This window comes from Pseudorca crassidens, chromosome 1 (genome assembly GCF_039906515.1).
Source record: "Pseudorca crassidens isolate mPseCra1 chromosome 1, mPseCra1.hap1, whole genome shotgun sequence".
NCBI classification, from domain to species: Eukaryota; Metazoa; Chordata; class Mammalia; order Artiodactyla; family Delphinidae; genus Pseudorca; species Pseudorca crassidens.
The window spans coordinates 145,402,229-145,423,642 of record NC_090296.1 but is presented as its reverse complement, the minus strand read 5'-3'; the positions used below and the strand labels follow the sequence as shown (position 1 = coordinate 145,423,642).

At 47.1% G+C, this 21,414-nt stretch overlaps 1 protein-coding gene across 1 annotated transcript; it reads right to left on the bottom strand.

Moving 5' to 3' along the window:
- Positions 1-1,190: 1,190 nt before the first annotated feature.
- VPS33B (VPS33B late endosome and lysosome associated) lies at positions 1,191-20,568 on the bottom strand. The gene is made up of 23 exons (XM_067697026.1): positions 20,101-20,568; positions 16,561-16,641; positions 16,118-16,179; positions 14,611-14,660; positions 14,348-14,415; positions 9,485-9,530; positions 8,315-8,409; positions 7,913-8,017; positions 7,416-7,512; positions 7,114-7,191; positions 6,696-6,769; positions 6,308-6,394; positions 6,054-6,144; positions 5,765-5,839; positions 5,452-5,516; positions 5,276-5,330; positions 4,314-4,360; positions 3,592-3,724; positions 2,897-2,970; positions 2,304-2,405; positions 2,074-2,149; positions 1,856-1,972; positions 1,191-1,561 (listed from the first exon to the last, which is right to left on the bottom strand). Exons 1-23 carry the CDS (start codon positions 20,194-20,196, stop codon positions 1,482-1,484), a joined length of 1,854 nt encoding a protein of 617 aa, XP_067553127.1. The 5' UTR covers positions 20,197-20,568; the 3' UTR covers positions 1,191-1,481.
- Positions 20,569-21,414: the final 846 nt, after the last annotated feature.

The window sequence follows — 21,414 nt, the reverse complement described above, 5'->3', positions numbered from 1 at the left end:
ATGAACCAGAAGCATTTAGAAATAATGGGTAAGGGGACCAGCTGAATGTGGGGGATAAAAAGAAAAAAATCTGAGGTCAAAGATATAATTTCTTTTTTTTCTTTTAATTTTTAAAATTTTGTTTATTTATTTGGCTGCACTGGGTCTTAGTAGCAGCACGTGGGATCTTTGTTGCTGCATGTGGGATCTTTAGTTGTGGCATTCGAACTCTCAGTTGTGGCATGCATGTGGGATCCAGTTCCCTGACCAGGGATTGAACTCGGGTCCCCTGCATTGGGAGCACGGAGTCTTAACCACTGGACCACCAGGGAAGTCCCAAGGATATAATTTCTTGCATGAACAAAACTTGGGTAGATGATGAGGATGTCAATTAAGGAAACAGAGGAAGAGGAGCAGATTTAGGGATCCCAAGTGGGGACACGAGGTTCAGTGTGAGAGTTTATTTTAGACATGCTGAGTGTGAACTGCCCATGGAACGACCAGGTTGTAAATAATCGCGTGAATCTCAGCAGTGAGACAAAAGTTTGGGATGGATAACAATAAAGGACAGAGACAGGAGATGCAACAAAGGAGGATACACAGAGAGAGGAACCAAAGGAGATGGAAGTGCAGCCTAGGAGAATGCAGGAGGACAAAGAAGTGTGTCATGGAAGCTAAATATGAGAATTACAAGAAGGTAAAGGGGATCATCAGTGAGATCAACTTAGAAGACGACCACTAATAGATGTGGTTAGTGTTCACAATTTTTAAAGGGTAAAGGGAAAGAAAGGTCACTAGAATCAGCACTTAGGAGGGCACTGGTAACCTTTATAGGAGCACAGTTTGCCAATGCCTGAAATTGCTCTAACAAGGGACATAATCTTTCATTCTGCAATAAGAAACAAAAGGCTTAAAATTCAAGCGACTCCTTAAGTTAAAACCATAGCAAGCTCATTTTTTCTAAAGTGTAATGACTCACAGAATTTTAGAATTGGAAGGGTGCAATCATCTAACTGGTACTGATCATCTAACTAATCCTCATTTTATGGTTGAGGAAAGTCCAGTACAGTGCAAGTTTCAAGGAAGAACCAGACCAGGCCCAGAGCTACTACCCAGTCCAGGCCGTAGGATACACGAAGTCCCTATGTAAAGCCCCCTCTGCTTAACCAGTAAACATGGAAGTGCCTGTCTAGAACTAAACATAATATTGATACATTGAGAGTAGAGGGTTTATTTACAATGATACTCAAACAGAATTTAGCAAAAGATCCTCTTCCTCCTTATCTCATCAGCATGGGCTGTACTTCATAAACAAAAAAGAAATATCCTGGGGGCAGGAAGTGAACTCTCTCCTCAGATATGTTCTCTAAATTCAAATAAGTTCCCTGCTCCCCAGCTGTTAGGAGCATAGTTGGTAGACATTTTATTAGCAGCTGGGTTCAAACTCCTGCTTCCCACTGCGGAACATGTCCAGGGAGACATCAACACTGGCCGGGAAAAGTTCAGGCTTTCACCTCACTCATGGCCTCCATAAGGCGAACGCTGTTGGTGACTGCTGTCGTCAGAAAAATGAACCTGTACCCTAAGGAGTCAAAAGCAACACCATACATGACTGAGGGCAGATTTAAGCCCCTAACACCAGCCATGTAAAGCCCCTCCAGTTCCACGGCCCTGGGTGGGTCAGAGCACCAGTTTATAGTCATAGATGCGTCCGTGCCATGCTCCGGGGCACAGCAACTTGCCATGCTTGGTGGAACTGGGCTTCCTGCTATTCAGCCCACAGCAAGATGGCAGCAAGTAGTACCCAGAGGCCAGTAAAGAAGCCTTCCTGAGGGCTGCCCTTTGTTCCCCAGATCCCACGGAAGCCTGATCTCACCTTTCTCTCTGCCCAGGAACCGGAGGGCTGAGATCTCAGAGAATGTGCAACCACCCAAGAACACCACCAAGATGAGGCGCAGGGACTCACTGGAAGCCTTGTCTTCCTTGGTCATGTCTGCAAAGACCAGACCAGACTCAGCTCTTCACCGGCACTACTGGATGATGCATCCGGCCCTCCTCTCGTTTCACCCCGCCCCCACTGGGCAAGCCACGCACCTGTGAATGCCAGCTCACTGCAGTTGAGAAGCCGCACGACTTCATCCAGGCCCTGCCAGCTTTGCCGCTCCAGCACCTGGGAAGGCACAAGCGCTAGTTTCAAGTCTAGCAGCAGCCAGACTGTCACATTTCTTGCTAGTCACTCAGGTAGTTAAAAGTTGGGCCAGGCCAGGGACTAAGAGAAAGCAGAGAGCATGAAATATGAACAGGAGCGAGCCACTCGTTCTCACCTGCTCGATGATTCGGCAGCTGAGGGGCACGTAAGCACCACTGAACACATACGCCATGTCACGTGGCACTTTCAGATCATACTCGCCATCCACACGTGGGATCTAGAGGGCAAAGGGGACTGTATGAGGCAAGTGACCACTGAGCCCTCCAGTCCTTTACAGGGTCAGAGAAAAGTGGCATACCCCTAAGAACAGTTCTTACTTCAACTAAAGTAAGAACCAGCAATAGCCTTGGAGGAAAAAAAAAAAAGAATCCATAACCAAAGATGAAAGCTGTTCAGTGCCTGCTGATTCTCTTGAATGAGTTTCCATGCTCGCTGGAAAGAGGGACCCCTTCTGACCCTTCAGCGACATGGGACATGTCTGTCACTGAAGCGGCACTTAGTGTATTCTCTGACATTGGTAGGTGTGAGTTACGTGTTCATTAAATGAATGAACCTTTGTGTCTTGTCTCATTATTAAGCTCATGCTATAATGCTACCACACAAAAGGATCTTTATAAAAACAAAATGACAGAGAGGTTTTTGTGGGTTCAAAGTACTTCACAAAGGACTGACCCCACTGCCTCCCTTGTCCACCCCTGTTCTACATACCAAATTCAGCTTCTTGCTGATGGCGCGGAAATTGCTCCTCTTGGCCAGAGAACTGAAGGCATCAGTAATCTTTCCTGGGAAAGAAATCTGTGCTGGTTTCATCTAAGGTTTATGGATTAATGATGCTGCCACAGGTGATACCACTCAGGAAATGACAGGACCCCCTCTTCTCAAATAGCAGGACCTATCACATCTGAAGATCCCCTTCAAAGCCGTTCACCTACAGTTCCCTGGAACTGATTAAGACAATCACCACCCTTCTCCCACCCGCAGTCTTCCTCCTCCTACAGGGTACCAGCCCTCTACTAAATGCAATCTACAGGGTGATCCTAGTTTACTGGTTAAGTGTACGGCCTTTGGAGTTAAATCTGACTTACTAAGGGGCCCTGAAGAAGTCACTTAACCTCCCTAAGCCTCGGTTTCCTCATGTGTAAAATGGAGATAATAAAACTTACCACACGGAAACTTTGCGAGGATTAAATGAGAAAGTGTATCTAAAAGGCTTAGCACGTCAGTGTTCAATAACTGGAAGCTGCTCTTACAAGCAGAAGTAGTGGCAGTAAGGACAGTAACAGTAAGGAATCACTTTCTCCTTCCCCAGCTCATTCTCTCCCCACCAGGGTGCTCTGCCTATTGAGAGAACAGGCAACAACAGCCGAGGAGGGTGAAAGGGGTTACCTGTACTCCCTGCTCACCTGCAGCCTTGTCCGTCACCAGCTTGCTCACTTTACTCTCCACAGCTGTGAGGGTGTCCCCCGGGGCCTGCTCCGTTAGGAGCCCAGCTCGCCGCAGATTGGAGAAGGTTAGCAGGTGCTCGGGGCCATAGCTCTGAAGAAAATGCAATTCAGCTCTCTACCGAGCGTTCACCAAGGGCCTAGCACTGTTAGGTGATATAGAGGTGGGGGAGAGGATTATGTGCTCTGTGTCCTGAGCAGCGCACACTTGTTTGTGGGGAAGATTTTCATATCAGAAATCACCAAATGCCAAACAAAGAATAAAAGCAGCACGGAACAATTAAAGAGCACAGAAAGCTGTCGATGTAAGGAGGTGGGGAAGGCTTCACAGAGGAGGTAGGACTTGAGAAGGACCTGGAAGGAAAGGTGTATTGACGCCTCGCAAGGTGCTAAATAAAGGGAGAATCCAGGAGTAAGAACTCACCACTGGGTCCAACAGCTGAATTGTTCAAATTCCCCCCGCATTGGCCACATAAGAGGGGAGGAGAGTGAAACAAGGGTAGTGGGAAGGGTCTCTGCGTGCTGAAAGGTGACCATCCCCACAACCTCTGAGAGGGAGGCTGCATGGGAACAGGAGGGTGATGGGGACAGGAAAGGGACCATTTCTTCTTTTGCCTCTTTCGAAAATGTCCAATGACCTCCCTCCACCAAGTTCCCTCAAGAACACAGTCTCCTGGCCTTACCTGCAGATACTGGGTTTTCAGGGATCGGTAATCCTTGGGGATCAAACCTGAGGGTAAGGAAGATAAAGGTTCATGAGCCAGTTGAGGTGCCCTAAAGTGTACAAACCAACAAACCAACCCTCGTCCCCCCACCAAAAAAAAACCCTAGTCAGAAGGAAGGAGTCAGTACATAACGTTAACCTTGCATCCTATGCAGTTGATTCTAAATTGACTCCTAAATTTAAGCTTGCTTTTTGAAAGATATAGCCTGGATCTGAGAGTTCCAAGGAAGAGCCCCGAGGAAGGGACACCAAAACAAAAGCTAATCTAATCCGTAGTGGGGGGTGGGATGCGCCAGGAGGGAGGACAAGGGCCTTCCCGTGCATTTCTCTCTGGCTATGGGCCAGTTTTCTGGGGAACTGCTCAACAGCTAGTGGGGAATAGGAAAAGTGTTCAAATGAGTTCCCAAAGTGCAGCCTTAGATGTTTTTCTCTACAGAGGTAAGAAGAAATGGACTTCCAACTACAATAAAGGGGATTTAGAATAAGCAAATAACGTCTTTGGGTAGAAAGCAACCTTAAAGAATATTTGCCAACTGGAAGACTTCAACATTCAAAACAAGTTGCCATGAAAGGTTGCAGAATCTGAGCTTTTAAAATGTTTATGAAATTGGTTTTTCCTGGACTGTATCTTGATTATGAAATCTTGTTGCGGGTAGGAGGCCAGATGGAATGATGAGAGAAATGCCGTTCGGCTCTACCCCTTTGCAATCCTACGATGGGACAGGCCGTGTGCCGGGGGCGTTGGGGAGGGTGGATGTGGTCCTGTTTAGGGCCGGAACAATAAATTACCTTATGACCTGGGGATGTTCCACCCAAAACAAAAGCTGCTTTATTTTACAGGGGAAAGAATCCACGAGATTACAGGGAACTATCCTTAAGGTACAGCTTTTCAATCTGGCGTCTCTGGTCCCTGGGGCTCACCGTTCTCAGTGATGGACAAAAGGCACATGAGGCGAAGGCTTTCTATGGGTGACACCTGCACAGGAAGAAAGAGTCAAGGAGAATTCAAGTTTCATAACACACGCTCTCTTCTCTTGCTCCCGCTTGAGCCCCACCTCTAAACGCTGTTCCCAATATCTCCCCCCTTCCCGCCTCACCTGCCGGTCTATGTGCTCTTCAATGTAGTTGGTGCTCTCACGGATGCTGAAGCCCTCCAGCAGCGCTGCAAATAATCAGAGGAGAGCCTGTTACTGGGGGAGCTGCTCAGCTGTTGCCATCTATGCTAATGGGCGTCTTGTCTCCCCATCTCTTTCTTCATCCTTCGGGTGGGTTAAGGGGCCCCCAGGGCTTCTAGCAGGAACCAACATTCCACACAGCCAGCGTCAGCTGGAAAGAGCCAGAGAGCATCTTTTCAGGGCGGGCTGGGACTGGGAGCCACGGAAGCAGAAGCAGGAGAAGTAGCCAAGTCACCATGCTCAGTCTTGATGAGCTCCTGGAAGTCCTGCTTGGTTTTCTTCTTCATGATGGATTCACAGGCCCCGATATCTGCAGACAGGACAAAAGGGGAGCTGACATATTCCTGGTTCTGGAAGAATGCCTCTTTATTGTCCAGAAGAATAAGGACCTCTTAAGGCAAAGTGCAGGAGCACTTCTTCACACTTTAGACCAAAGAAGAGCACTATTTTCCAAATGAACAGGGATCTCCTCCCAGATCTCCTCTGCAGGGTTCCCCTTGCCCTACCCTCAAGCTGAAACCTACGGAGACTCAGCAGGCGGTGCTCCTGCTTCAGTCCCTTGAGCTCCTGGGACACGAAGTTCTTCATCTGCTTTATGTCCATGCCTCTTCGGCGCTGTGGGGACATTCCCATGAGGTCAGTCCCTCTGCCCTCAGATGTGAGCAAACACTACCCTCCCTCAGTTCCCACCCACTGTAGCATCAGAAGGGGAGCCAAAGGGCAGCAGCCTGGGGAGCCACTGGGGAAACAGACAGAGGACCCGGGCTGGGAGCCTCACGTCATACTGGGCCTGCAGGTTCCGGGCCTTCTGGCTCAAGAAGCCAAAGACATTGGAGAAGTGCTCGTTACGAATCTCATTAAACACCTGCAAGGAGAATGAGACCGGAACAAATTACTATACAGACGCATACCTCGTTCCTTCCTGTCTCATCAGGGTAACAACGGCACAGGGAGGGTGCTTAGCTATTCTAGCAGAAGTACAAAGAAAGCTGAGCTGGTATCAGTAAGGACATGTCAAATCCCTGCTATGTGCTCTGGGTTGTGCTCTTAACTGGCTGGGTGCCCCTCTGTCCTGGGGACTCGGCCTCTCCTCCCAGTGCTGGGGCCCACAGCCTCATGGTGGCAGTGGCCCTGGGGAAATCCTCTGCCGGCACCCATGTGCTCACCTTGTCCTCGGCGTTGAGCAGCACCTTCAGACTCTTGTCAGAGGATGTGACTTCTGGGCCAAAGTCGACACTCCCTTTGAGAGCAGAGGAAACAGCTATGAGGATCTCTGATGAGTCCTTCCTTCCCCTTTCTTTCCGGAACTGCCATTAAAGGTCCCCCAGGGACTTCCCTAGTGGTCCAGTGGTTAGGACTCTGAGCTTCCAATGCCAGGGGCCCAGGTTCCATCCCTGGTCAGGGAACTAAGATCCCCCACGGAGTATCGCCCAAAAAAAAGAAATAAAGATTTAAACATTCCCCCAAACTATTTGGAAGGCAGCAGTTCACTCCAAGCCTGGGTCTCTCCCACAAGTCCTGCACCCGCACCGTGGGAAGCTCCAGGAGCTGAGGACCCCTCCGTCTCGCTAAGATGCCACTTACCACACTTGACGCGGAAGGTGTCATCCACCAGACCCTCGTAAACCACCTGGGAGCAAAGTGCCGTCACAAAGTCCACGTCTGAAACCGAGATCCCCGACCGTGAGGGTCTTCCCCGATGCAGCCTCCCACCCAGTTTGCTCAGTATCCGCTCAAGTGCCTTCCATGGGGCCCAAGTGCCCACGCCCCCAGTCAACGCTGGCATTCACAGCCTCAGTTTGAGGATCCCAGCTGTGCCACCATGTTTCCCATATTCCCGTATCTTCTAGGGTCGACAGGTGAGAGGAGTGCTGAGCATACTTCACCTCTGTCCAGGAGAAAGACATGTCCAATTTCTGGCCTTCGGCCCTTGGTTTCACCATCCTCCTCCTCTTCCAGTTTCCTCCACAATTCATGTGACATCTGTCAGGGCCCAAGACATTCGCAATCTTATGTCCAGGTCCCTTGTGCAGCCCCACACCTACAGAACCCAACCCCTTTCCATGTGATCCTTCTCCTTGACCCCAAGAGAGGAGCTAATTATTAACGATATTACCTCTGCTACTCCCACCTGTTCCTACTCCTCCCCATCCTGCCCCACACCAGTGAAGGAGTCTCTCCGCCCCCAAAGATTTAGGGATGCTACCTAGAGGTCCTGGGCCCTTGCCATTCTCTTAGCCACACAAGTTCTCCCCTCTGGGGACCTACTCTGGAGCAATGAAAGCAAGGTAAAGAATATACCTCACATCCCAGATGCCCATGAACAATCCTTGGTGGTTAGAAAACAAGTGAATAGCGGCTATCAGGACACAGAACTGCTCACCTTAGCACATCTGCCAATTCCATAGCAGTTAGGGAAGGGTCCATAGAGCGTGCTGAGGAGGTGCAAGGCCTGTGCCACAGTGTTGATCCAACATTGATCTCCTTCCTGCAGGGACCACATGGACCACAAAGATATGGATCAACCCAACAGATCCATCTGGAAAGTGGATAGGCCTAGAAGCCCTGAGCAGAAAGGCAGGGTCTGGGCAACACTTGCGAAAGTCCATTTTCATTGGCCCCAATGGAAGCCCCATGAACCTCAAGCAGTGGTATTCCGTCTCCAAATTACTATCACTCATGATAAATTATGAGTTGGATGAAGGTTGAATCCATATTTCTAGCCCACAGAACCCCATGTCTGTCCCGACTCCTTGATGCCAAGACCCAAGGGCCCTGCATTTACCAGGAAGTAGTCCCTGAAAAATTCTGGTAGTTCCATGCTCAACAGATCCACATCAAGAGGCAACAAAGAGAAGGCCCATTCGTCACAGCTCACATCTGTGGGTACAGACAGCATCAGCCTCCCTGCCGAAGGCACGTGGCTCCACATTAAGAGGGAAGCTCCACTACAGCCGTGCAAAAACTCCTGAGTGCCTGCCACACGCCAGGCATTGCACTGAGCACGGGATGCTCAGAGGTGAATAAGATACAATCTCTGCCCGGAAGGGGCTCACAGGCTGATAAGGAAAGGAGACATGTACGTAACAGCCTGTAATACAGTGGGAACTCAGTGGTGTGTTTTCATTAGAGTGTGGACCAAAAGTGCTGATGAAACACTCCTTCATTTATGCATTATTGGACAAATACTGACGGAGAGCCACATATGTATGGTGCTAGGCTAAATACTGGGGACATGGTGGTAAACAGAATGGACATGCTCCTGACTTCTGGAGCTGACAAGGTAGTGAGAGAGTACACACCAGACAAATCTAACTACAGTTATATGCTCCAAAGGAGTAAAACAGCAACCTATGAGCACAAATATTTCAGGGATCTAACCCCAACTACAGGCACAGGAAAGACTTCCCTGAAGAAGAGACATTTGGCTTAGAATTTGAGTATGATTTGGGTAGGCAAAAAGCTGTAGGGTGAGGAACATTCTAGGCAACAAGAACTGGTGTGTGAAGTCCCCATGGCTGGAGGGTAGTGAGTCAGGAGAGAGGAGTGGCACGTGAGGAGGCTAAAGGGCCAGGAAGGGGCCAGACTGTAGAGGCACAGGAGGCCATGCTGAGGATCCTGGGCTTTATTCTGAGCCACTGCAGGATTTCCAGTAGGGAGGAAGGCGGCCGGGTTTGTGTTGCACGGAGGATGGAGTGAGGAATGCACACAGGAGGGAAGGCACGAGTTTTGCTTGTGGGAGTCTTGGGAGGTAAGAAGACAGCATCGGTGATTTTCAACTATAGCCCCACTAGTATTCTAATTTGGGGTCTTCCTTCCCATTCTCAGTACCCTCTCCTCCTGCCAGGCCAACAGGAATAAGGCAGGGAAAAGGAGGAGATGGGTACGGGGAACAACCATCACGGCCTTCTTCCACACGTCCTCCCCCTCTCCACTCTTATCCGTCTCCTCTCACCTCCATAGATGCCCTCTTCCTCAAGCACCATCTCACACGCATAAAACTGAAAGAGAAAGGGAAGCTGATTAGTAACCCCCTTCTCCATTCTTTCCATTTCTCTGGAGTTCCTCTGTGGTCACTGATGAGGACCACACTTATTCTTTTTTTTTTTTTTTTTTGCGGTACGCGGTCCTCCCACTGTCGTGGCCTGTTCCGTTGCGGAGCACAGGCTCCGGACGCGCAGGCTCAACGGCCATGGCTCACAGGCCCAGCCGCTCTGCGGCATGTGGGATTCTCCCGGACCGGGGCACAAACCCGTGTCCCCTGCATCGGCAGGTGGACTCCCAACCACTGCTCCACCAGGGAAGCCCAAGGACCACACTTATTGAACCCAGTGAAAAAGACAAAAGAACCCAGACTCTTAGATCTAGAAAGGACCACTGGAATCACTGGCCCAACACTTTGTTTCCTTTTCAGCCATTTCATTCACTTATTAAGTCAACTGCTTTTTTTCTCCCTGATTGACTAGAAAAGCTTTACAAAGGAGAAAGTATTCAGCTGTCAGGGAAGGGTGGGTCCTGCCAGCAGCGACGGGAAGCAGGGCATGACAGTGCTATAGAAACAGAGGAGGAGGAGCAGGTGTAGGTAAAAAGCAATGGTGTGGAGAGAGCAGGGATGGAGTTCTGGTTAGGACATGTCCATGGGACCTCTGCAGACACCGAGGGAGGTCTGGACAGACAGTCTTGGGGGCTAAAGGCACATACACTGCACTTAAAGTGGATAGCTTGTCCAAAAGAACATACAGAGAGAAGAGAGCTTAGGACAGGACTCTAGGGAACCAAAATTAAAAGGGTGCACAGTCCAAGACCGGGCAGAGAAGACCGAGAAAGAATACATAGAGAGGTGAGACTAGGAGAAAACAGCACCCCTAAATAGCACCTCTAAAGGCAGAGTTTCAATGAAGAATGGGCAACAGTCTCAAATGCCAGAGAAGTTAAGTAGGAAGAGCATGACATAGACATCACTGGATTTGACAATGGAGATCTTAGGCGACTAGATTAAAAGGTGAAGGTGGGGGCTTCCCTGGTGGCACAGTGGTTGAGAGTCCGCCTGCTGAGGCAGGGGACATGGGTTCGTGCCCCGGTCCAGGAAGATCCCACATGCCGCGGAGCGGCTGGGCCCATGAGCCATGGCTGTTGAGCCTGCGCGTCCGGAGCCTGTGCTCCGCAACGGGAGAGGCCACAACAGTGAGAGGCCCGTGTACAGCAAAAAAAAAAAGTGACAGCAGATAATTCTTCAGTCTGGCCACACATTAAGGGAGAGTCGCTGTCAGGGACAAGAGATGAGGAAAGAGAACTGTTTAGAAGGGATAAATATGGTTGAAGATATAAGAGTCTACTTGATGAAGCAAGAGAGTGGAGAAAGCAGGCAGGGATGGGGCCAAGAACACAGGTGAGCCTCCGCTCTTAGATGGGGAAAGGCCAGTGACTTGTCCTCCTTTTTCATTTTTTGTAAATTATTTTCTATTTTTTATTTTATGTTTTTTTGGCCATGCTGCGTGGCTCATGGGGATCTTAGTTCCCCAACCAGGGATCGAACCTGCATTCCCTGCAGGGGAAGCAAGGAGTCTTAACCACTGGACCACCAGGGAAGTCCCTATGGACCTACTTTTAATGCTAACTAATTGAATTCCATAGCCCAGTTTGAAAACTGCCAATCTTCATAGTTAACAAAGGGAGTCTCAGGACGAGAGACAGATTTCCTCTTCCCTACAGCTACTAAGGAAGACATCATCCTATGATGGAAAATTAGGTCAAAGGACTTGATCAGATAGGGTGTTAGAAAGAAAAAATTCATGAAAATATCAATTTTCTTTTTCTGTGTGATATACAGGCTTGTAGCATTATTTGAAACTGTTACCAACTTGTTCTATTCCCTATTTAAACAAGTCTGTCCTTGGAAGTATAATTTGAAAAAAAAGGTTCTTGTAAGACTCCAAAAACTAGAAATTACTGCTATAGCTCTTTTAATAATATTCAAAAGTATCCTGTAATTTTGATTGGTTATTTTACACAATAATTTTCTTGCCCTAGTAATAATGTTATACTTGATGTATTTGTATTCCTAAACAGGATAAATAGCTGTAAGACTGTGCCATCGGGACTCCCCTGGCGGTCCAGTGGTTGAGACTCTGTGCTCCCAATGCAGGGGGCCCGAGTTCAAGCCCTGGTCGGGGAACTGGATCCTACATGCATGCCCCAACTAAGACCCCACAGCCCGCAACTAAAGATCCTGCATGCTGCAACTAAGACCCGGAGCAGCCAACTAAATAAATAAACATTTTTTTTAAAGAGGGACTTCCCTGGTGGTGCAGTGGTTAAGAATCCGCCTGCCAATGCAAGGGACCCGGGTTCAATCCCTGGTCCAAGAAGATCCCACATGCCGTGGAGCAACTAAGCCTGTGTGCCACAACTACTGAGCCTGTGCTCTAGAGCCCGAGAGCCACAACTACTGAACCTGTGTGCCACAACTACTGAAGCCTGCACGCCTAGAGCCTATGCTCCGCAACTAGAAGCCACCACAATGAGAAGCCCGAGCGCTGAAATGAAGAGTAGCCCCCGCTTGCCGTAAGTAGAGAAAGCCAGCATGGAGCAATGAAGACCCAACGCAGTCAAAAAAAAAAAAAAAAATTGAAAAGTAAATAAATAAAAAATAAAAGCATTACCTGTCTTGATCCTCATAATTCTATGAGGTGTGGAAGATTAATGCTATGTGCTCCTTATTTTATGGTTACACAGAAGAGTCCTATTCATCCCTCATTCACTTATGTCAGTAAAACTGAAATCCTACAGGGCTACTTTTTTTTTTTAATTTTTTTAAAATTAATTAATTAATTTTATTAATTTATTTTTGGCTGTGTTGGGTCTTCGTTGCTGTGCGCAGGCTTTCTCTAGTTGTGGAGAGCAGTGGCTACTCTTCATTGCGGTGCGCAGGATTCTCATTGCGGTGGCTTCTCTTGTTGTGGAGCATGGGCTCTAGGCGCCTGGGCTTCAGTAGCTGTATCACGCGGGCTTCAGTAGTTTTGGCTCACGGGCTGTAGAATGCAGGCTCTGTAGTTGTGGTGCACGGGCTTAGCTGCTCCACAGCATGTGGGATCTTCCCGAACCAGGACTCGAACCCGTGTCCCCTGCATTGGCAGGTGGATTCTTAACCACTGCGCTACCAGGGAAGTCCCTACAGGGCTACTTTTAATGCTAACTAATGGAACTCCATAGCCCAGTTTGAAAACTGCCAATCTTCATAATTAACAAAGGGAGTCTCAGGAAGAGAGAGAAAATTCCTCTTCCCTACAGCAACTAAGGAAGACACTGTCCTGTAATGGAAAATTAGGTCAAAAAATTTGATTAGATAGGGTGTTAGAAAGAAAAAAATTCATAAAAATATCAATTTTCTTTTTTCTGTGTGATATGGAGGCTTGTAGCATTATTTGAAACTGTTACCAATTTGTTCTATTCCCTGTTTAAACAAATCTGTCCTTGGAAGTATAATTTGAAAAACAGGGTTTTGTAAGACTCCAAAAACTAGAGATTACTGCTATAGCTCCTTTAATAACATTCAAAAGTAACCTCTAATTCTGATCGGTTATTTTACTCAATAATTTTCTTGCCCTGGTAATAATGCTACACTTGATATATTTGTATTCCTAAACAGGATTAATAGCTGTAAGACTGTGCTATCAATCTTCAAATGATCTTCAAAGGAAGATCATTGGTTCTTTCCTCTTATTCCTTTTAAATGATGAGAAAACAATATAAGCCTATGATTCCTCTAGACTTCTTAATAGAAACTGAAAGTCACCTCATTTAAAAGAGATAAGTACTATTATCAACTCCATTTTATAGATGAGAAAACTGAGACACAGAGCAGTTAAGTAACTTATCCAAGATCACACAGGTAATAGGTGCTAAAGCATGGATTCACAGCCAGACAGTTTGGCTTCAGTGTCTTTAGTCTTACCTACTGCTTCTATTTTCTTTAGAATTTTCTTGGGAAAATTGCAAAGGAATAAATCCCTGTCCTTTCAACTTTAATTTCTACCTGCTCTAAGTGTGGCATGCACTACTTGGTATAACTGTATAGTCCTACGACGGGCAATGTATAGACCTGGTACATCATTCCTCCCAATCAATCAGGTTGAGGATGTACCTACAATGCACCCCGTTGATGTGAGGATGACAGGGGAGCTTGATGGAATTGAGAAACGGAGATACTATGACAGATCACCTAACACTTACTGCAATTATTGAGGTAAAGATGGAAGAAACCTAGCCTGGCTATGTTAATTCACTATGTGACTGTGGGCTTCAGTTCCCTCAGCTGCTCCAAGCTTAGAGACCATTTTACTGCACGCTATGTAAGAAAAACCTCTTCCAAAGTACACTGGTATGGTTCTGATAACCCAAGGGCAGCCCAGCCACATGCCTTCGATGAGCATGGGGCGGTGGGGGGTGAAGATTTATTGTGTTTGTTATTAAAGGGATATAGGGAGAAAGTCATTGAAAAGCCATAACATTGTGCACCATTACTATATAGGAATTGGTGTTAGAAGGGATACATAGCAGGTTCTACTTCAAAAATGTCAATCTTTTCACTTAAAGAAATCTACGTAGAGGACATCTCTCACAACTGTACAATCTATATTCGGGGCAATTTGATGACAGACTCTCTGCTACCTTAATAAAAAGACGGTGACAGGTATTTTGCTCAGTCACCTATAATTTGCTTTGAGGGAGATACAGCTATATAGTGTTGGCCCCTTACCCCTTCCTAGTCCCCAATCCTGTTCTACCCGATGTCATTTCCACCAGGGTCCAAACTCACCTTCTGAGGACTGAAGATCACTTTGTATTTTCGAGTTCGGCCAGCCATTTTGTCAGCATTGACAAGATCTACAGACAGAAAGGATGCAACTCAAAAGCCATGGACCTTTGTTAGACTAGAAGCAAGGAAGCAGAGAGCCTCTACGAGGAGTATGGCCTACCCAAACAATTCTTTTCTTATTAAAGGGTTCTTATGGTCAGGGTCCTTAGACCTTCCCACCCTTTCCCAGGTCTTAGTTATAATGAACACCATGGCACACTCACTGGCAATGTACCGCATATTCTTGATGCGAGGTCTGACCAAGAAGCATAATCTATGGGAGAGAAGGGGGAAAAAACCTCAGTGAAGAAAAATCATGAAGTTGGTGATAGCAGCTTAGAAGAAACTTAAACAATGCCAACCCTTTCACCATTTGCTACAGTTCTCACCCCAGCCAAAGCCCTGCCAGCTCTTTTGGCTCACCACATACCAAACACACAGGACCCAGGACTTCCCTGGTGGTGCAGTGGATAAGACTCTGCGCTCCCAATGCAGGGGGCCCAGGTTCAATCCCTGGTCAGGGAACTAGATCCCACATGCATGCTACAACTAAGAGTTAGCATGCCACAACTAAGGAGCCGGCAAGCCAAAACTAAGGAGCCCTGGAGCCGCAGCTAAGGAGCCCGCCTGCTGCAACTAAGAAGCCCACCTCCCGCAACTAAGACCTGGTGCAACCAAATAAATAAATAAATTTTTTTAAAAAAAATGAGTATATAATTAAGAGTTTAAACACACACACACACACACACACACACACACACACACACACACAAGACTCCCCTCGATAAAACAGGTATATCGTGGTGGGTTGGGGGCACTTATTGGCCTTATGGTGGACCCAGGAGTTCCTGCTCTCAAATAATTTACAGTCTATTGGGCAAAATAAGATGCACATATGTATGGAGTACATTAACAATCAAGTGTTAAAAAACAATACAAGAAAGTATATAAAATAGTGTTCTTCAAACTGGGGTTCATGGATGTATTCTCCATGTATCTAGGAGAATTATTTCCTCTAAGGGAGGGTGTACATTACTTAAGTTGAGAAGTATTAAAAATAAAAACAAACACCAGACAACAGGCAGGATGTGACTGTGTACCAGGTGAACAGGACAAACACTGAACCCCATGCAAATCTAGAGGAGGAGAAAATCACCCTGGAATGGCAACTGAGAGCTGCGTGGAGGAGGTGGGGCTGGATTCTGAAGGCTGGATATTTGTCGCAAGAACAGTGAGGAGAGGAGAGAATTTCAGGCAGAGTGGGTGGAGTGGCCAAAAACACGGAGGTACGTGTGCAGAGCCTGGAAGCACGCAAAAGTGCGAGCTGAATAGTGGGGACATGAAAGAGACCAGGCTGGAAAGGGGGTGAGAGGCCTCCCTGGAGGCGGCCTTGGAATCTATGACGAACAATGAGGACCTCACTCGGTAAGTAAGGGAAGCCTTGAAGGTTCTTCAGGAGAGCCCAATGAAAATATTTTTGAAGATTAATCAATCTGGTTAGAGATGGTAGATTGGGTTAAAGAGAGATGAGGACAAGGGAGGGAGAAACCGCAGAAAGGGAGACCAATTAAGAGGCTAAAGCATAACCTAAGGATGAATTTGTAAAAGAGGAGGGAAGCGAACCATGTCACAAACATCATGGTGCTAGATCTCGGCCAAGGACCAATCAAAGGCCAATGTGTAGGGACCTCCTCCAGCTTGGAGCCAAGACAGAGTCTCCCAGACACTCACTGTTCACTGGAGCTGAAGGCTGGCTTGTTCTCCACTTTGTACAGCTTGTCTACTTCATGTTGCTACAGAGAGAATCCAACAAAACAATGGATATAAGTGTGCTTGGAAACCCAAAGCCCGATACAATGACAGGGGTCTTCTGGAAGGCTCCCTCCTATTTATACTAATTCTAGCAGTCAAAGTACCTCCCTGACAACCATCCCACTGAACCTTCCTCAAACTGTCAATAGAAAACCCCAAAATAAAACAATTCAAAAACAATACAAAGAGTATCAATCCCCCCTTGTCACCGTAACTCTGCCATCCCCTATTTACTGTAACTCTGCCATCCCCTATTTACCCTATAAGGGTAGTCACTCTTCAGTAATATATACTGTTCATCAAAAGAAAAACTGCTTAATAGGAAAGAAGGGCCTGATCCACGTGGGGAAAGAGGCAGGTACCTTTAGGATGGAGACATTGGCGATTCGATCCAACGGGCTCATGAGATCTGCCTCAATGAACAAGTCCTTTTTTCCTGGAAGCTGAAGGAGACACAGTATCTTGGGTTACTCTCAGGTCACACAAGCTCCCTCGGCTGACAGCTCATCCAGCCATCCATTTAATAGAAGCACAGTCTCTGAGTTGGAAGGGCACTAGACCTCATCTACCCCAGCACCTTATTTATTGCCTATATCCACAGCTGACATTTCTCTACATATTCACCTATTTTGTCTTCTCATTTTCTGTACCAGTGGAAAGATATTTCACCTTCTTTCTAAGGTTAAGTCCTTGTCACTCAACCCTCCTGCTCGCCTGTGACCTTGTTCTACATCATTGCTCCTCTACTCCACCACCTCTTCCACTGTCTCCTGATAACCCAATCGATTTCCTGCTGAACGAAGCCAAACAAAACAAAACCACACCGTGTATCCTCCAGCCCCTCAACTAACTGCCAAATATCTCTTTAAATGGCATTTTTCTTCTAATTACAAAAATAACCTATGTTCAAGGCAGAAAACTTAACCCAGGGCAGTCCTCACCCTCACACCCACTCTCTCACGCCAAATCCCTGTCTTCTGGTTCCCGCTTCATCACTCCTGATGCTGCCCTTTCATCTGTCCAGAGGAAGGAGAGGTCACACTGAGCAGAAGAGAGGGGGAAGTCGTTGAAAGCTTCCTCTCAACTAGGCTTTGACAAATGGGTAGGATGTTGGCAGTGATAGATTGAGATGGCAATCTAGCAAAGGCCAGGAAAAGAGAACAGGCTGAATGGTAAGGGCAGAACAAGCAATTCAGTTTGCCTGATAGGTAAGGCAGTGGTCCTCAACCAGGGCTGATTTTGCCCCCCAGGGGACATTTGGTAAAGTCTGGAGACATTTTGGATTGTCCACCTTGGGGCAGGGGGTGTTACGGGCATCTAGTGGGTAGAGGTTAGGGATGCTGCTAAATATCCTACAATGCACAGGACAGTCCCACCACAAAGAATCAAGCAGCCCAAAATGTCCATAGCACCAAGGTCGAGAAATCTTGACGTAGGGGAATGGTGTGAAACAAGACTGAAATCTTTGACAGGAATTAGAGCATGAAGGGTCCCAAATGCCAAGTTAGGGAGTTTGGTGTTGATCCTCTATGGAACAAGGAAAAATAGAAAGCTTTTGTACACTGAAGCATCCAATCAGCTGGGAATTTTCATTAGGTAAATCTGGGAACTGTGGGTAAAATGGATTGGAGACATGAGAAACTAGAGATAAGGACTACACTTATGTGGTTAATGCAACAGTCCAAGCAGCCCAAGGACTTCCCTGGCGGTCCAGTGGTTAAGACTCTGCGCTTCCACTGCAGGGGGTGAGGGTTCGATCCCTGGTCGGGGATGCACGGCATGCCGCGGGGTTTGGCAAGAAAACAAAAGACAAACAAGCAGCCCAAGCCTGTGGTAATGAATGAGGACCTGATTTAGGCTGGTGGTGATGTGAACAAAAATAGGTTTATTAAGAGATACTGGAACGTGTAATCGAATTTTTAAAAATACTTGAAAAAAATTAACAGTGTTAACACTGCTTGTATGTGATAGTAGGGTTGTAAGTGATTTTTTTTTCTTTACACTTTATCTTCTGCATTTTCTAGAATTTGTTAGTGTTATTTTATAATCACCATTTAAAAAGTCAGGTGTAGGGCTTCCCTGGTGGCGCAGTGGTTGAGAGTCCGCCTGCCGATGCAGGGGACACGGGTTCGTGCCCCGGTCCGGGAAGATCCCACATGCCGCGGAGCGGCTGGGCCCGTGAGCCATGGCCGCTGAGCCTGCGCATCCGGAGCCTGTGCTCCGCAACGGGAGAGGCCACAACAGTGAGAGGCCCGCGTACCGCAAAAAAAAAAAAAAAAGTCAGGTGTAAGGAAATAAATATCCACAGGACTCAGCAACTGGTTTAGTTAAGTGTGAGGAGGGAAGAAAAGTCAAAGATGATTCTGAGGTTTCAAGCCTGAATAGCAGTGCCCATTAATAAGAATTAAGTCAGAGGAAGTTAGTTTGAAGAGGACATTACTGCACAGAAATCCACTCTGGCCACGTTAAGTCATCCTTGTGGGCAGCTTTTCCTCAGGTCATTCTATTTACAAGTTTCTATCCTTGGTCTCATTTACTCTCTTTCATGGGGATCTCACCAGAACTAGTGGTTCTAACTAGCATCTCTTTTCAATTCCTCAGACATCTGTTGGGTGTCTTTCATGTGCCAATCATTGTGCTACCACTACAGGACATATTACAGAGAAATAAAATATGGTCCCACATCCCCTGAGGTTCTCCCAAGTCTCCATCTTTACTCTAGCTGCAATTCTACCTTTCTATCTTCTGATGTTACAAGGAGTATTTCCTCCTAGCATCTTAACTTCATCCTATCCAAATCCAAACAATTCAACTTCCCCCACCAAAACTGTTCCTCTTTCTAATTCTTTTTCTCATTTCTATTCAATGTTCATGCAACAAATATTTATTAAGCACATGCTAAGTGCCTGACTCTAAGCTAGGTACTCACTAGGTATACATGTGGAACAAAATAGGTATGTCCCTGTCCTCAAGGACCTTCAAATCTAGTGGAGAATATGAACGTTAAACAAAAGACTATATATGTAATCCATTAAAATTACAGTAATAGCATTATTTTCTTATTAGCTCAAGTTAAAAATGTCAAACTCAGCTTTGCTTCTCCCTTAACCTTTACGACCAATCAATGTCTTTGACTCAAAAAAAACCCCATCAATTCCTTTTATTTCCACTGCCACTAATTTTGTGTGGGCCTTTATTACTTCAGTCTGATCTATGGTCTCCTCACTGGCCTTCTTGTTTTGCCCATTTATCCAACTTCACAATGGCTGTTAGAATCATCTTCAAGTATTGTTTCATGTCACATATTGGGGAAAATTTTTCAGTAGCTGCCTAATGCCTATTGTGTAACTTCTCATCTCTCTCTTCTCTGTATTACATGCCTGTCCTTCCCTGGTTCCTCAACTTTGCTCCTACCAGTCCATCTGCACGGAACATCCTCTCCCATCTCCAAGGAAAATATGCTCATCTTCACACTCCAGCCCCTTGAAACTCCTAGATCACTCCAGCTACAAATGATTGTTTCAGGCACCCTAGCTATCACTCGTTCACCACATGATACCCTGTGTGTGGTAATTTGTGTTTCATACTGCTCCCACTGGAACGTAAGAACCCTAAGGACAAAGTTGTCTTAACCATCTTTCCATCCCCAGTGATGCTTGGCACTAGTGGTGTCTCCCTTGTCTGTATGAAAAAAGGGGGGGGGGGAGGGGGGATTTCCATTAACTCTCTGGCCAGATCGTCCCAAGTTTCCCTCCCTGAGTGCTTCATTTTGGACCTGCCACTGAAGCTCCAAGGACAATACCAAGGGCCAAGAGCAAGACCAAGGGAGCTCGGTAAGAAAGAACTATGCATCCAGTGAGTGCTGCTCATACAGTAAGGCCCCCAGCGTGGCAGGCACTGACCTGCTCCAGCAGATAGATGAGCTGGTCTCGGGCCAGCCTCTTGAGCATGGAGAAGTCAGGCAGCTCTGGGGCATCCGGACGATGGGGAAAAGCCATGGCAGCGGTCACCTGGGCCGCAGGGTGGAAGAAGGGGGACGCCCTCCGCTCTGAGAAGGCCGGCAGCACCCCAGGTTAAGCGCAGGATGGCTCTCCTTCAGGTAAAGGCACGGACTTCGAAAGAGCCCCCGAAGGGGCCCTCGCTCCTCAGCCACAATGGAGGAATGAATGGCCACCTCCTGGCCGGACAGCCGCAGCCTCGGGGGACCTCGCCTCAGGCTTGCAGCCACTTTGTCCCACCCCACCCCTCCCGGTCCACTCTGCCGGTCCGCAGGACCTGGATCTACACCTGCAGAGGTACCCGCCTCCTGCCAAAGAGAGGGACGACTTCCTAGACCTCCCGGAAGTCCCGTGCACTCTACCAGCGCTCAGCGTACCCGGAAAAGGACGGCGTCCTGGAAGGGACATTTGAAAACGAGCGGCAACGCGTCAAGGTTCAGTTTCATTCCTGACCGGAGGCGAGTGTTCCTGTGATAAAAGAATTATACCTTAAACTAACTTTGAAGGGTACACCCAATTCTCCTAGCTCACCCAAGCAAGCGATGGGCACTTGCTCGATTTTCAGAACTTGGTGAAATCGGCGAAACCAACTCGGATTCCGGAGGGCATTGATCACTGAGGATCTGGGCTGTCAATCAAATCTACTCCACAAATTTAGCTGCAGGCTGGGAGCTCTCTCGCTTCCGAACTGCGGGAGGCCAGACGCGTGGAGATGCGGGGCGGGTGTGAGGGGAGAGAAGAGGAACGCGTTAGTAGCCAATGGAAGCCAAGTCTCGCCAGCTGTGACCTTTCAATACGGAGTTTTGGCTCATTAATGCACTTCGTGGGAAAATGGGGAAATAAACTGTGGCATATTCATACAATAAAAATAACTGAATAAATGAAAGAAGCCAGACACGAGAGTGGCATCTGTATGCCATTTATATCAGGTTCTCGAACAGGAAAAACTATAGTGAAAAATTTCAGAAAAGTGATTGACTTTGGGGATGAAAATTGGGAAGAAAATTAGGGAATTTTCAGGGGTGATGGTAAAGATCTATATTTACCTTGTTAAAAAAAAAAGCTTATGAGAGACATTATAATGGACAGATCCGGCTGACAATACCTGAACTCACTAATCAATCGTGACATCACATCATCATCTCCTGGTGAGATGCATGGGAAGCACATGTTAAACCTGATCAAGCCTCAGGATCTAATTACCAGTTCATAGGAAAT